At 46.5% G+C, this 16,569-nt stretch overlaps 1 protein-coding gene and 1 pseudogene across 1 annotated transcript; both read left to right on the forward strand.

Moving 5' to 3' along the window:
• Nucleotides 1-7,381: 7,381 nt before the first annotated feature.
• LOC109782945 (uncharacterized) lies at nt 7,382-8,710 on the forward strand. Its single transcript, XM_020341579.4, has 2 exons — nt 7,382-7,995; nt 8,084-8,710. Exons 1-2 carry the CDS (start codon nt 7,784-7,786, stop codon nt 8,343-8,345), a joined length of 474 nt encoding a protein of 157 aa, XP_020197168.1. The 5' UTR covers nt 7,382-7,783; the 3' UTR covers nt 8,346-8,710.
• A 2,269-nt stretch (nt 8,711-10,979) lies between these two features.
• LOC109782943 (glutamate--tRNA ligase, cytoplasmic-like) lies at nt 10,980-15,399 on the forward strand (annotated as a pseudogene).
• Nucleotides 15,400-16,569: the final 1,170 nt, after the last annotated feature.

Here is a 16,569-nt window from a genome sequence, read left to right on the forward strand (position 1 = left end):
GTGTATTCGTAAATTTTTCAATGTTCTTTTACAAATGTTCAGTGCATATCCAAAAATTGTTCAGCGCGTCTATTCATATTTTCAAAAATGTTCATCGTATATTCAAAAAAGTTCATCATGTATTATTTAAAATATTCAAATTATTTTAAGAAAATGTTCAACGGATATTGCAAAATGTTCAACGGATATACAAAATATTTTATGCGTACTTAAAAAAAGAACTCAACTGAGTATGGTACTTAAACGTTCCAGCCTCAAAATATCAGAACAAGTCACAGCTTATGTTGGTTAGCAACGCTAGGTCACTTGCCGCGAGAGTTTTTATGGAAACTAGATGATAACCCACACGTTGCTGTGAGAATTACTTGCTATATATTCAGTAAGATTTTATTATATGAACACAAATATTTTGATTACTATTGTAATAACTAAACTAAAAGTACATGTAATTATAAAATATTTACTGAACATAAGTAGCATAATACAATTAAAATGTTTGAGCCTTGTGGACTGCATGTTGCATTTTGAGGTGGACCATTGTCCATTCATAATTGTGAGATGAGGTGGCACAGTTGCATGTTGGGATAATTATGTTAGTGTGGATCAACTACTTAGTTATATATCTTTTTTTCATCCACACAAAGGATGGGTGGGTTTGTTTGTGATTTTATTTAGATATTTTCTTTAATTAAATCTTTTGAATTGTGAGTCCAAATTTAGAATCATTTTCATTCTTGCATCCTCAGCCAAGATCTTCAAAAGCAGATCACGTGTTGATAGATTTTTGACAAACTTTTCTTGACCAAATTTGAGATCCCAGGTCGTAATAAACTGTGCTCCCAATGTGAATTAAATTGTGTTCTCAACTAGCACCAACTATGCTTCCTAACGTGTGCTCCCAAGCAGCACTAACAAGCGTGTTTTGAGTGTGAACTCCCAATCAACACTAACATGTGATCTTTACATGTACTAACTTGTGCTCTCAAGTCAGCTAACACAGGCTCTCACAAGAGTGAAGCATAAATGTGACCCCGAGAAGGACGTGGAGTTTCTGCTCCCGAGCTCAAATGAGCTTGAATGAATAGTAAAAATTATGTTTTTTTTGTGACAAACATTGACCAAAAGTTTTCATTGCTTGCAAAAATTCATCATGAAATCACATTCCTGGATGGCATGGCAAAGAAAATTGATACTCTGAAAATGCAACTTTCAAAAGCATTTTGGAGCATAATTTTTTTTCCACGACTTGCAAAAATGTGATTTCATGATGATTTTTTTTGCAAGCACTTAAAATTTTGTCAATTTTATCACAAAAGAAATTTAGAATTTTTTGAATTTAATTTGATTTTTTATGTTACTGTTCACCCAGGCTCATTTGAGCTCGGGAGCAGAAGGACACTTTCATCCCGACAAAGCATAGGATATGCCCCATCAGAGAGTACACATTTGCTCCACACAGAAAAACCGAGAAACCCAAAAAAACATGAAAAAAAACTAATAGAAAAGAAAACCAAAAAATAGGGAAAATATCTAAAAACAAGAAGAAAAAAAATACTAAAAATGCATACAACTTAAAAAAACATATAGAGCGCTGAAGCACTCTAATGTCCTGAGACTACCCGTTGTCCAAGCTAGGGGTAACCCCAATTAGTTGCTCCATTGTTCCTTCTACCAGAGAGCGTGTGTTGTATTAGAAAAACAAACTCCAGAGCTTGGGCCTACGGTACACTTTGTGATCCGACAACGATTTGCTTCAGGACGCTGATTGCTATCTCAAAGGATCGTAATAATCACCCATGCAGCTCTTCTCAAAAAAGAAAAAATCATCCATGCAGTTCCTCGAAAAAAAAGTACCAGCCGAAGAAAAATCGACCCAGTTCCCGAGTTGGGTTGCAAGAAAAGCTCGAGGCTCATGAGCCGCTCGAGATCGACTCGTATTTTGGCTCGACTCGAGATGGACTCGAGAAAAAAAAAGCTAAGTATGAACACTTTATGTAGCTTGATAGAGAAATTAGCTGATCTTGAGCCAACACTGGCTCGCTTGATTTTAGCTCGATAGCCCAAGATCATATAGTTATATAACATAATTTTGATATATATTAAAGATAAATGGGATAGTTTATTACCATATAGATAGCCAAAAGTAATTTATTATCATATACATTGTGTATGATTTTCCTACATTTTACTTACTACCAAACATGGAAAATTAATTAACTGCAGAGAAAATTTAGCCCCCACTATGATATGTGATCACCATGTGTTAAATGTCATTTTTTCGCAAAAGAAAACTCATATTATTTTGGCAAAAGTTTGAGACCATATGCACTTTACAAATCCGACCCCTTAAACGCCAGCGGACGCGCCCAGGCGCGCCGCGGACACTTACCGGGTACTCCCTAAATTCGCGCCTCCATATCCGTGTATCTCATATCTGGCATCCTGTATTCATACAAATTCATGCAACCATCAAACGATCAAAATCGGCAGGAAACAAACATATAAACCCATATCAAACGGGCATAATTCACATAAACATCACCAAAAGATCACCAAACGAGCATAGTTCACAAAAGCATAAGTAGGAGGTGGGTCGACTTCGGAGCCGTCTGAGTCGGACCTGTCGGAGGAGGAGGAATCGAAAATGACGATGTAGCCTTGCAAGCGTCGAACGATGTGGTCTTGCTTGCGCTTGAGCTTGGCCACCCTCGTCGTCTCCGCCGCTGCCGCCGCCGCCTCCCACTCGAATTGCTCAATGCCGAGCAGGAGCTGCTTAGCGTTGATCCTACGGAGCCGTCTGGCGTCTGTCTCCGTCGTGGTAAGCGACCGGCGGTACACCCATTGGAGGAGACGCTCCTCCTCGTCGGGCACCGGCATCACGCGGCGGCGACGGCGGTGGGCGGACTGCGCAGCCGCGTTGGACCCGCCTCCGTCTCCCTTACCCTCTGCCTCTCGCGGCGGGCGGCGCATGCCTCCGACTCCGGAGTCCGCATCCGCAACGCCGGTGGAGCAGGCACTAGAACCCACCGCTGCCCGCGCGGAGCAGCGGCCGGAGGTGGAGGAGGTCGTCGGGCGGGCAGAGCAGATTGTGCAGCCCGTGCAAATCCGCGCGCGGGGCAGGAAGAGCCGGCGCTGCGGTGACGGGCGATAGGAGGCGTCGCACCGGACCCGGAGCTGCCGCCCGTATCGACCCACGAGCGCTCAAGCGCGATACAGAGCGTCATCTCGTACTCGTCTTCGGAGCTGCTGTCGGAGTGGCTGTTGGTGCTTGACATGCTCGTTGACGCTAGGGATTGGACAGATTGAGGAAAGGGGATCGTCGGAGGGCGGAGCGGTGCGAAGTGAAGTGAGTTAGGGTTTTGCTCCGGAGGGGGATTTTGTGGGGTCGGGGTAGACCAGCGGACGCGCCCCGAGCCGCCTCATATCCGCCCTATATTTGGGATGGACCGGTTAGGTCAGCCCGGGCGTTTGTCTTTGGTTTGAGAGCTTCTGTTGGGTCAGTTTTTTATGACCAGACAGCCTGCCCGGGCGTTCGAGACATGTTTGAGAGGTCCGGCTGTAGATGCTTCTAAATACTAGTCTTCACTTTGGAGAGAATAGCTCGAATTATATAATGGTTATTATGTAATGTGGTCTATCTTGTTTTAAAATTTGTCTTAAATTATTAAAAAAGTATAATCTTATTTAATTTAAAATTAGCTCGAGATCGTTACAAACTGAGCACGAGGCACTTTCTACAGTTGGACCTTGAGCTTCGTTTGGTTTGAGCTCGCCCGAATTTTGAGTTGAGCCTAATCCAATTCGCTCAAACTCGACTCGTTAATTTGCAGGCCAATGCCGAGTTGTAACACACAGAGCACGCAAACAAAACCAACCGAAAGAGCCGCTGAGCTAGCCGCATTCATTCAACACCACAAATGGACGAACCAACTTGCTCCTGATCCCATACGGTCGACCTAATCCGGACCAAATTGCATCTGACCTCTGCATCGTCGGCATAATGGACTGGATACAGGGGTCCCGTGGTGCCATGTTACTCGTGCAAACCGCATGCATGGTTTCATTCAAAACGGCATGTAGTGATGCTGTTGCTTTCACCGAGCGTCAGGTAGGTAGTGCAACCGTTCCAGCTGAGCTGTGGCCTGCAGACTGCCAGCGTCCCTTGCCCCTGCCGTCGTGTTACTCGTGAAGGTCTAGCTTGCTAGCCAGATAGATCGATCGATCTGGCTCGCCTCAAGAATCAAGACAAAGACAAACGAACGGCGTAACACGGAGCGCAGCAGAGAAGTTGCTATATCTGATCCGGCCGGAGAAGCTGCCTCTTTCACCTACAGTATATGGATACTCCATGGATAATGGATGAGATGCCATTTGGCCGTCGTTTTCGCCTCTATCGCTGTTATTCCAAAAGGCAGGCCAAAAGCGTCCCGAGGGAATTATCGTCTACAATTATCGCGGAGTGGAGTTGTATCCCGCGATGGCTACGTCGCCAGGAAGATATTTGAAGAAAAGGGCCCGAGTTCAAATGCGTTTGAAAGTAACATCTTCACAGCATCGATTTCTTTTCTTTTTTTACCATGCCTTGCTCCAATGTCATTTCGTAAACATTTTTTAAAGCATGTCTTAAAAAATCAATTTTATTTTATTTATTTTACTGTTCACACCAGGAGCATTTGAACCAAGATAGACTCCACATTCGCCAGGAAGATATTTGCATGGGCTCTAGGGAAAAGGAAAACGGAACCCACTCGAGAACTACGGCTCGATGGACACCGACACCTGTTGCGTTAGGACCAGCTGGACCCCTGCTCTTTTTTGTGTAAAAAGGCCATGCTTGGCCAAAAGTGGCACTACCCGGGGCAATCTGATTCGGCGCGCGGTCGTAACTCGTAATCACATAGCTTTGGGCGGTTTATCACAATGGAATCACGCCGTTTCCTGCAACGAACAACCATTTCTCCTGCAAGAACATGTCGCAATGTCGGTTTCACAGAGGGCAGAAGCATAAGCAAGGAGCACGAATGCGCGATGTGATCTCCGTACGTAGCGGGAGGATAAGGTGGGCATCCGCACCCAAGAAAAGAAACCCCACAGATGCCACGTCGTCGTAATGCACGTTGCTGTCGCCCGTGACCCGTCCAGATCCGGGGACCCTTTTGCCAAAAATATCGGGGCCATGCATGCATGGTTTCAGGCCATCTCCTCGCCCGCCGGGGCTGCGACCTGCGCTGGTCCTCCCGCCTCCAGCGACGAGTTCCCCGTACCTGCATGGTTTCCGTCGCTGTGTCCAGCAGGGGTAGGGCTCGTGCTCCGCGAACTCGGCGGTCTCCAGCTAGCCCCCGGCCGTCTGGGGCTGGCTCTCGAGCCTTGGGTGCATGCAATGCAGTCGGCTGGATGCACTGGTGGCCAGTCTTCGGTGTTTTATTATGGACCAGCGCCGGTCACTGGTGTCCCCATCCATGGATTCATTCCCACGAGCTTCTAGTACTAATCATCAAACCGGTTGGTGCATATTCCTACCGACGTTTTCTTCCAGCTGAAACGCGTCTGAAACTGCTGCACCGAACCGGCGAAAAGGAAAGTCCGGCCCGGCCCGACTCTCAGGTCTTGACCCTTTCTCCGCGCACGTTCAGATCCTCCTGGTAAGCAACCACTCACTCAGGGTCTGGTCTAAAACTAGGTCACGCCGCAAGGACCACTTTGACAGGACAAGGACACGGGCTTGCTTTGTGCTCATCCAGAAACACACACTGCTTGTTACTACAGCCGTGTAACCGGTGGACAAATTTCGACCCTTTTACCGTATAAAATCGGGATCTGACCCTGGTTCGGCGTCTAAATCGATCCAAACGGACGCGTGCAAACGAAATGGGCCGGCGTCTAAGTGACGTGGATAAGGATTAGTTTAAGGCGCCGCGGCGCCTGAGCCTAACTGACTGACACCATGACCTCGATCTCAGGTACACTATAAGCCAATAAGCACATGACAGTTATCAGTTAACGCACACGATTGAGTACAAGATCATCTGACCAAGCTGCAGAGGCAACGAAAAATACACCAGATTAGTACAGTGATCAACATCTGGCCAAGCTGCAGAGGCAGGCGAGGAAAAACAAAAAGGCAGCGGCATCTGGTTCCGGGGCACCTCGTGCCGGGCGACGGCATCCATGCGAACACGAGAAAGCCTGGTCAGACGCCGTGGCCCCGTCGCCGGAAATGGCGGTGACGCGACGCGCGCGCCGGCGATTTGTTTAAGCGCGAGAGCCGTTTTCCCCTTGATCCGGGGCCGACGTGGTGCCGGACGTGTCAGGATCGCCGGGTTCTTCACGGGACACGCAGCTGGCGCGTAGCGCGTCCCTCCCCGACGCGTGTCCCCGCTGCTTCGTGACTTCCATCTCCGCCACGTCCTCGAGCTTAGGCTCTGGGCTTGGGAGAATGGTTTTGCTTTTTCGTGGATGGCGATGCGAGTAATCGATGTGACACGGAGGGAAATCATGTTCATGTTTGGATGGAGAGATTCTTATAGATAGATTATAATGGAGGTCAGAACTTGTTCCGGCCACGAGCCACCCACGTGAATATATACGCGATGCTATCGTGCGCGATGCCTTGTTTTTCAATCTTCATTCACTCGCTCATGTGGCACGAACCAAGGGTGGAGTGATGTTGAAGCGTTGGCGGGAAAATGATGTCCGAAAACGTACACGTTTCACTTTCACCCACTGCCACTGCCACTGGCTAGCGAGTGAGAGTTGGTGCGTTGATTGTTTTCCTGATGGTTGTTTCTCCAGAGGAGGAGAGCGCGCACCGTGCGAAATGAATAGGGGTGCCTACGCATGGCTGGCAGATCGTCCTAGGCTCCAAGCTGCTAGTACAACAGCCACCGCACAACGCACGTACTCTACTTCCCGCCCGGCTGAACGTGCCGTCCGGGACGTGTTCCTCAGTTCTGATTGACAGGTTTTTAAAACAAAGAGTATGCATCATCTTTTTTCATGTGGTCGTTCTCGCCGCCGTATGTGAGATCGATCCCTTCAAAGATTCACCGATAATATTAAAAACCACGCTGCTCCTGCAGGAAATGGCCACATGTCCGCTGCAAAAGTTTTAAAAGCGACACATTCCATGCGAGCTTGGTCATTGGACACGACCACACCGCACGGGAGACCCACGCCCCAGCCTCACAGCCCATCCATCACCCACCCCATAGGGCCCATCCCCCATCCATCCATGATCCATACACGCGACGCGAACCCAAAGAGGATAAGACCAGAGGACCGACCGACCGACCGACCGGGACGGAATCCGGGGAAAAGCCAGCCCCCACCGCTTTTCACCCAGATCATTAAACCCCGGGCCGTGCCGTGGTGACTCGCGGCCACGGTGGTGACCGCGGGCGCGCGCATCGGCAGCGAATCGCGCACGCCAAGCCGGCGCGGGTATCGGTCAAACGGAACCAAACCACACCACGCGCGTCCGGACGAAAGCGAGCGGACACGCACCGGGCACCGGCGCGCCACGCTATCCGTTCCGCCCCCGCTCTCGGCGCGACCGGACCGGCACGAACCGGCCGCCCGTGCCTGTGGCCCTGTGCTGCGCTGCCCTATATATGCGCGCGCCACCCCGCCGGGGCTCCAAAGGCCAACGACCAGAGCCGCACTCACAGGGACCAACCACTGCCAGAGCAGAGCGTCTTCGTGCCGTTTGAGCGACGGCGCAGGTCGGGAGACGAGCGGCGGAAGAGGGGAAAGGCCGCCGGGGTTGAGCTCGTTGGTTGCCGAGATGAGCTGCAGGATGATGGGCGAGGAGGAGGAGGAGGCGTTCGAGGCGTCGTCCTGCGCCTCCTCCGGCGGCGAGTCGGGCGACGAGGGGGACCGGTTCCCGGACAGCGCGGGCGGCCGCCGCCAGTCCGCGCCGCCGCAGGCGCCGCTGAGGCGGATGAACTCGGACAGCATCTACGACATGTCCGGCATGACGGCGCACCTCCCCGCCAAGTAAGTAGCACTACTCCCGTCCCGACCAACCAACTTATCCGTCGACGACGAACGGCGAGCAAAAAAGGCTAACGATCTGGCTGCGCAGGAAGGGGCTGTCGGCGTACTACCAGGGCAAGTCGCAGTCGTTCGCGTGCATGGCGGAGGTGCGGTGCCTGGAGGACCTGCAGAAGAAGGAGAAGCCGCGCGGGCGCGGGCACAAGATGAAGCCCTGCAAGAGCTACGCCGCGCTGGGAGGCATGGCCATGGCCAGGAAGCCGCCGGGCTCCTCCTGCGCCAACCTCGGCCTCATGGACGCCGGCAGCGGCTTCATGAACATCCCCGTCAACGAGGACTGCTACCGCCAGTAGGTTCAGGGTTTATTTCTCGGTTCATCAGGCCTCTTAAAATGCTCTTCTTCTCCATGTCCTTGTCCTTGTTGCTTGTTTGCAGGCGCATTAGTCTGCGAATGATTCATGAGAGCAACTTCTGTGTGAGACAGTTGATATCTTGTGATGTAAATATGGAGTTTGTAACTGTGTACTGCGAATAGGGGAGCAGATCAGGCTGTGTTTCACTTCTGCGGTGTGTATTTTACCATTTGTGGTCAGCGCAAAGGATACGGGAGGAGCCTGGCCGGAGACAGGGCTTTCGTCTCCGTTTTCCTTCATGTTGGATGATCCAAAATTACAGTGTAGCGCTGCTTTGGGCTTGGAATTCCACGTAGATTCTGCAATGTTTCGATGTCTCGCGCCGACACTCATGTTTAACTCCACGTTGGGCGACAATTGTTATCAAATTCCGTTTACAAAACAATTATTATCATACATCTGTATAATCATAATAAATTATTTTACTTTGTAGTTTTCATTCTATGAATTGAAATGTTATTTGAAATTGAGCATGAGGTCGTCGGTCGGGCGTGGTCCTCACTGGAGTAGCGGAGGGCAATGCGGACGGCCATAGCCTTCTCCATCCCGCATGGGACGACATCCCAGTCCAGAGTGGTCGGAGTCTAATCCGCCCTTCATCACGCCGGAGACCGCTGGAGATCGTCGAAAGTGAGTTTGGGGATGAAGAGGAAGGGAGTGGAGTGGCTAGGGTTTGATCCGTTCAGCGAAAGAGGACGAATTTATATGGGGTTAGGTGGGCCAGCGTGGACCGAATCCAACGTGGCGGATGCACCTGGGCCTCCTTATATCCGCTCAAATTTGGTTTGGATACAAAGGGTGCCGGTCAGCCCAGACGTCTGAGGCTGGTTTGAGGTGCCCATCTGTGTTAGGTATGTTTGAGGATACTAGCAAAAGAGGCTGAGTTGCAATGGGAGAAAAGGATAGCTCATGCCCAATCATGAATCAAGACCCCAATAGATCCGCCTTCTTTATTTAAACATCACATCCCATCTATGTTGTAGTTTGTCTTCCGTCCTATTCTCACCTACGATAATCTTTTAGTGCCTACAGAATCATAACGTGTTTGAATGTGGTCAATCCTAAATCATCTCTCTCGGCACAAGATGATAATAATTTTCCCTTGCTAGTTTTGCCAAGGCATGCCTGCGTAGTTATCGAATGTTTCTTTCGTCTCCTATATTGTTTGTTGAGCTGTTCATTTGCAATCGAGATCGACGCTCGTACGAAGGAAAGACGGATCGCATGCTATTGATTAATGTTACACTCTAAATAGCATTTTAAATATAGTTAATAGATAAAATAACATCATATTCGGATTCTACACATTTTTGTAATCAAATTTCATATATAACATGTTAAAATAGGAGTTAGGGTGTAAAAGATAAGGATATTTCAAAAAGCATGTTTTGTACTTAAAAGTAAAACTGTGGGACCAAAAATTGTAGGAGGGTTTATGTAAAAACAAAAAAAAGATTCGTTTTATCACTTAAAAGTAAACTGCAGGTTAATTACCCGAAACTGTAGTTTTTTTTTTGTAAAAAAGAATATTCGTTTTTCCACTTAAAGATGTACTACAAGTTGATTCTTCAAAATGTAAGGTGGTTCCGTATTTTATTAGTAGATATAGATAAGGGGTGTCGGTTAGCCTGAACATTTTAGCCTGGTTTGAGGTACTCGTATGAGTTATGTATGTTTGATCGGTCAATGATCGGGCCATCCGCTCTGACGTTTGAGGAAATTTGAGACGCCCGACTGTATATACAAGGTATTGAAAATGTATAGGGTATTAAAAATGCTTCATATGTTAGTATACATGAACACTAAAATTGCAATGCATGAACTAATTTTAAATTATTGATGAACTTTTTAAATAAATGAACACCCTTTTAAAACGCCCGATTGTTTATTTCTAGAAAACTTTTTCATAGCACATGACTATTTTTAAATGGACGGACACCTTTTTAATTCCGCTAACATTCTTTCCAGAAAATGTGTGAACACGTTCTAAAGTACATGAACATCCTTTTTATAAATGTGAGAACAGTTTTGAACTTATTACATTGTTTTGAAATGTGTTAAAAAATTCATAAGGTGCAAACACAATTTGAAACTAGATGAACAATTTTTTCTAAAGGTGTGAACACTATTTATAATTGCACGAACATTTTTTAAATAGGCGAACAAATTTCAAGTACATGGCTTTTTAAAAATACGCGAACATTTTTTAAAGGTGTGGACACTATTTAAAACCACAGTTTTTAGGGCGAATTTAGAACTACTTGAACATTATTTGGAAATACATGAGCAATATTTTAGAATAGGCAAAAAATTAAATTACTCAAACAATTTTGTTTTTTAATACATTTTAATCGAATCTATTTATATAAAAGGAAGCAAAAATAATATAAAATGAAAATAATTAAAACTGAAAGTGAAACTGGGATCCTCGCAAAAAGAAAAGAAAAAAAAGAAACTGGAAAAAAGGAAAAAACGAGAGAAAAAAAGGAAACCAGGGAATTTGAGATCGTCTCGCTTTGGGTTTGGGCGAAATATATACACGTCTTCCCTCGCAAACCCCTGTCGCCACGTACACGGACAACGCCGCCCCCTCTATTCTCTCCCGCCGCCGCGCCGCCCCGTCGAGCCCCAACGCCGCCGCCTCCCTGCCCCGTAGACCCCCACGCCGCTGCGGACCTATCCTCGGTCGCCGGCGGCGAGAAGGTCCTCTAGTCTCCGCCTCAACCCCTGCCAGGCCCTCTCCTCCCTCCATCCCCTTCCCTCCCCTCGGCCTCCTGCCCTCGCCGACCTCTCCTCCGCGAGTCTGTGACTCTGTGTCCGGTCAGGCCTCCCCCTGCCGACAAGGCCAGGGGCCAGTCCGCCTCTGCCCTCCGGCCTCCCCGGCTCCCCTGCTCGGCTCGCCCTGCAGGGCTGCAGCCGCTCTCCACGCCACGTATCCACCTCCGTGGCTCTGTCCAAGGTATCCCCCCCCCCCCCCCCCCCCCCCCCCTCTGTTTTTAAACATATTTGAAGATTTTTTTTGTCAATGTCATTGCCTGTGATTGCTAGAAGGAAGTACTGTAGAAGATAATCACTGATTGCTTGTAAACCAGTGAAATTGAACTAGTACTTATTATGTGATTCATTTTTTACTTATGTGATTCACTGATTGCCGGATAGACATAATGAACCTAGTGACCACTACATCTCTTTATTATTTTCACTAATTGGTTGTACATTGAAATTGTTTGTCCAATGACCAATGTCCATCAGTCCATGCCACATTGCCACTGCCACTGATTTCTACTTTGTGTATTTGATGATGAAGATGTCCAAGTAGATTTGGCAGCTTTGGAACTTGATTCCGGTAGCCACTGCTAGTGTTGAGAGGGTATTTTCCTCAATGAAATATGTGAAGAATCCACTAATAAGAAAGAAAAATGGGTGATGAATATTTGAACAATTGCTTGGTTACATTCGTTGAGAGAGTAAGTCTGAGTTTGCATATATGCTATATTAGTTCATGGGGTTGATGCACATTTGCTGCTCTTGAAAAGGAAAAGATAAATATGTGAAGTTAAACATATGCATTGGCTCACAATGTTTTTCTGCCATTTGCAGATTCCTGCTTGTAAGAGGCTTGATGGAGGCGATGGCCGTGAAACTAGTATTCCCCCGGGACAACCCACCACTTTCCATCATTTCTGCTGCTAAGATTGCAGGTGTTCCCATAACCATTGATCCCTGCCTCCCCTCAGGTCCAGTGCCCACACTACACTTCGGTTCTGGGTAAGTGATTACCTTTCAGTGTACATATTTAGGCTTTGACCTCCCCCCTCTGATTACTCATTTGCTTTCTTTTGACGTCAACTATGGGTCAACAAAAACAGTTTTTTTGCTGAAACATGCTTTTCCACTACTCATTGCACTTGGCAGTATTTATGTATGCGAGTTTGTAGTGTCTCATTGAATCTATCATGATTCTTTACAGGGACTTTATACATGGCGTCAACACAGTTCTTCGTTATATTGCCCGTACTACATCTGTTTCCAGCTTCTATGGCGAGGACGCTATTCAGGCAGCACGTGTACGTTTCTGCTCCACATATGCTGCCTGTCAATGATTTTCAAGAATCATCTCAGTATATACTAAGTTGCCATTGTTATTATGCCTATGTAGGTTGATGAATGGCTCGAGTACGCACCACTCATTCTTTCAGGCTCTGAATTTGAAGCTGCTTGCTCATTTCTTGATGGATACTTGGCATCTCAAACCTTTTTGGTTGGTCATGGTCTCACAGTTGCTGACACTGTAGTGTGGTCAAACCTCAGAGGTAATTTCTGGCTTCTTTCGTCCATGTGTAGTTTAATGTTCTCTCCCTTTGTCTTACCCTGGAGGTCACAACTGTTTTCTTCAGGAGCTGGTCAACGATGGGAAAGTTTAAGGAGGTCAAGGAAGTACCAAAACCTTGTCCGTTGGTTCAACAGCATGGCTGTAGACTATGCACTAGAAGAAGTTACATCTGCTTATGTTGTACATCTGCTTATGTTGGAAAGCGAGCAATTGGCAAATCTCCCGCACCATGCCTGAAAGAAAAGATGCCTGGCTTGGAGAACACCTCAGGTCATGAGATAGATCTCCCAGGTGCAAAAGTTGGGGAGGTTTGCGTACGTTTTGCCCCAGAGCCTAGCGGGTATCTCCACATTGGGCATGCTAAGGCTGCACTGTTGAACCAGTATTTTGCAGATAGATATAAAGGACGTCTTTTAGTTCGATTTGATGACACAAATCCTTCAAAAGAAAGCAGCGAATTTGTTGAGAACGTCCTGAAGGATATTGAGACCCTTGGGGTTAAATATGATGTAGTTACGTACACATCGGATTATTTCCCAAAGCTAATGGAGATGGCCGAATGTTTGATTAAGCAGGGAAAGGCATATGTTGATGATACACCCAAGGATAACATGAATACTGAAAGGAGGGACGGTGTGGAATCTAAATGTAGAAACAATACTGTTGAGGAGAACTTGTTGTTGTGGAGTGAGATGGTTAATGGTACCAAGAGGGGTACTCAGTGCTGTGTGCGTGGTAAATTTGACATGCAGGACCCCAACAAATCACTTCGAGATCCTGTTTACTACCGTTGCAACCCCGATCCCCATCATCGTGTTGGCTCAAAATACAAGGTCTATCCAACATATGACTTTGCATGCCCATTTGTTGACGCACTGCAAGGGGTGACTCATGCTCTTCGTTCAAGTGAATATCATGATCGGAACGCACAGTACTACCGTATCCTTCAGGACATGGGGCTGCGGAGGGTTGAAATCTTTGAGTTCAGCAGACTGAATATGGTTTATACCGTTCTTAGCAAGCACACGCTTCGCTGGTTTGTACAAAACAAGAAGGTGGAGGACTGGACTGACGCACGCTTTCCCACTGTACAAGGCATATTACGGCGTGGCTTGAAGATTGAAGCCTTGATCCAGTTTATACTCGAGCAGGTAATCTTCTAATGAGTTACTCTTCTTATATAATATTATTGTGTGCAAGTTTTGAGTTATTAACTCTCCTTTCTTTTTTTTGCATTTCCTGTTTGTGAAGGGTGCTTCAAAGAATCTGAATCTCATGGAATGGGATAAACTCTGGACAATCAACAAGAAGATAATTGATCCAGTCTGTGGAAGGCATACTGCTGTGCTGAAGGACAAAAGTGTGCCCTTGACACTTACTAATGGCCCAGAGGTACCATTCATTCGAATTTTACCTAGGCACAAGAAATTTGAGGGTGCTGGATATAAGGCTATAACGTTCGCAAACAGAATTTGGCTAGAGTATGCTGATGCATCAGCCATAAGCGTGGGTGAGGAGGTCACTTTGATGGACTGGGGAAATGCTATCATTAAAGAAATCAAGACAGATGATGGAACAATTACTCAACTAGTTGGTGAACTCCATCCCGACGGGTCAGTGAAGATGACAAAGCTAAAGTTAACATGGCTATCGGATACTGAAGACCTTGTGTCTCTCTCTCTTTGGTGGATTTTGACTACCTAATCATCAATAAAAAGGTGAGGCATCATGTTCTATGTTCAAGTTGGTAGGCTTGCAGTCACTTGAGCACCAGAACCGTTTCTTATACTACCTATTTGCTGCATTAGTTACTTATTATTCTGTTCAACTATGCTTATATTGCCTCAACAGCTTGAGGCATTCCATGAATTGGTTGGTCTTTGAAACTCAGCATGGCCCCATACTTCACTCTACTACTGTTGGAGCTGATGTCAAAGATATTTAGTTTTTTTCCTTTTATATCTATGTGATGATGTTTCCTAGGATGAGTTATCTCTTTGATCAATGTGATGTGATGATGTTTCCTGGGATGAGTTATCTCTTCCATCGATGTGTCCATATTGTCTCACTCTCAGTCAATCATAAATGGTACATCTACATGTTCTTTTAGTCCTACTAATATGTGGCACTTTTGCAGCTCGAACTGGGAGAAGATGATAAGCCCGGAGGTGAGAAGTTCCTTGAAAATCTTAACCCATTCACCCGACGAGAAGCTTTAGCTCTTGGAGACCCAAACATGCGGAACATCAAGCGAGGAGAAGTTATACAGCTCGAAAGGAAAGGCTATTACAGGTGTGATGTTCCATTTGTCGGGTCATCGAAACCAATCATGCTTTTTGCCATTCCCGATGGCCGACTGAAGTCCACGTCGATTGTTTCTGGAGCCTAGCTTCAACAAGTTATGTTGGGTAAATAGTTGTACTTTTTTGGACAAAAATCTTACAACCATATTGGTATCCTCAGACTGAAATATGGAACTTCAGATTTCGGTTCTTCAGATTGCAGGCATAGTTTACAACACTGGCTGGGACCATGTCCCTTGATTTTTGTTTTGTCACTTGGTATAAACTATGCCTGCAATCTCTAGTATGTTCTTCTTTTTGGGACAATTTTTTGTACATTTGGAAAGTAAGGAATTAACTGGAACTGGTAGAACCTGAACCCTTGCTTAGGCATGAAAAGAAGAATAGAGGAAGGGCAGCATATAGGAAATTAAGTAGTGAAAGGTTATCGTGCCGACAAACACCGGCAAGAGTGAATTCATGGGCACGCATGTGCGCCTGAGACAAGAGGGAGGATGCGGCGTTTTTATTCCCCGAACTTTTATAAGATTTATACCATACTTGTAGGGTTCAAAAACAAGATACAGAAGGTAATGTGCAACATCGCACATTTTTCAACAATGTGTGGATTTTATTTACTTAATCTAAAGCATCAAGAGGATACAAACACAAAGAGCACACACCTGGCATTTGCATAATTAGGATGCACACATACAACGCTAACGTGCACACACAATAAATAGCCGGCAAATAGTAAAGTTATATAAGACTAAAGCTATGCCTAAGAGAGGAAAAAGAAAATACCCAAGGCGATCAAATCTCTTATCAATAAACTATAACAATGACCTTATCCACACCAACTATCTCATGACCCCACACGAACGACGATGTTCTTCAACGGTAACACATTTAGGAAGGGAGCAACGCACAAGCTTCGTCGTCACCGGACCGAACCACCAAAAGCCAGGTTCTAAGTTTTCACCCTAAAGAACCAATCTGAGCATATCCGAACAATGCCTTCAACAAGGTAATGATGCAACAACATCGCCATTGTCAGGTATAACCATCTCGGCCAGACCTAGGTTTCCATCCCGGAACTCGAGACCAGGTGTTCAAGAAGCACCATCATCGAAGTCACTCATGTGTTGTGTCCACCACCTTTCCTCGATCTCAACAGCAACATGTGATGTGTGTCCGCCGCCACCGCACGCGCATACCCTTGCGTCAAGTCGTCGTTCATAGACTGCATCTCACCGCCGAAGGTAACCACCGGATCTAGAGAGAAAAAAAAATCATCACAAAGATCTTTCGGTGGTCACTGCAATCATTGGCGAAGCCGCCGCTGCAGACCGATGTAATCAACACCGATGACTGATGATGTCTGCTAGGACTACGTCGGTATTTCCCCCAAGAGGAGAGGATGATGTAGCACAGCGACGGTAGGTATTTCCCTCAGTTATGAAACCAAGGTATCGAACCAGTAGGAGAACCAAGCAATAAAACGTAAACAGCCCCTGCACACAAATAACAACCACTCGCAACCCGACGT

This window comes from Aegilops tauschii, chromosome 1 (genome assembly GCF_002575655.3).
Source record: "Aegilops tauschii subsp. strangulata cultivar AL8/78 chromosome 1, Aet v6.0, whole genome shotgun sequence".
Classification (NCBI taxonomy): Eukaryota; Viridiplantae; Streptophyta; class Magnoliopsida; order Poales; family Poaceae; genus Aegilops; species Aegilops tauschii.

Bases quoted from the DNA above. Each gene is read 5' to 3' on its own strand.
- LOC109782945 (XM_020341579.4), top strand. From the start codon at position 7,784: ATGAGCTGCAGGATGATGGGCGAGGAGGAGGAGGAGGCGTTCGAGGCG. The intron at 7,996-8,083 runs GTAAGTAGCACT...CTGGCTGCGCAG, and splicing joins ACGGCGCACCTCCCCGCCAA to GAAGGGGCTGTCGGCGTACT.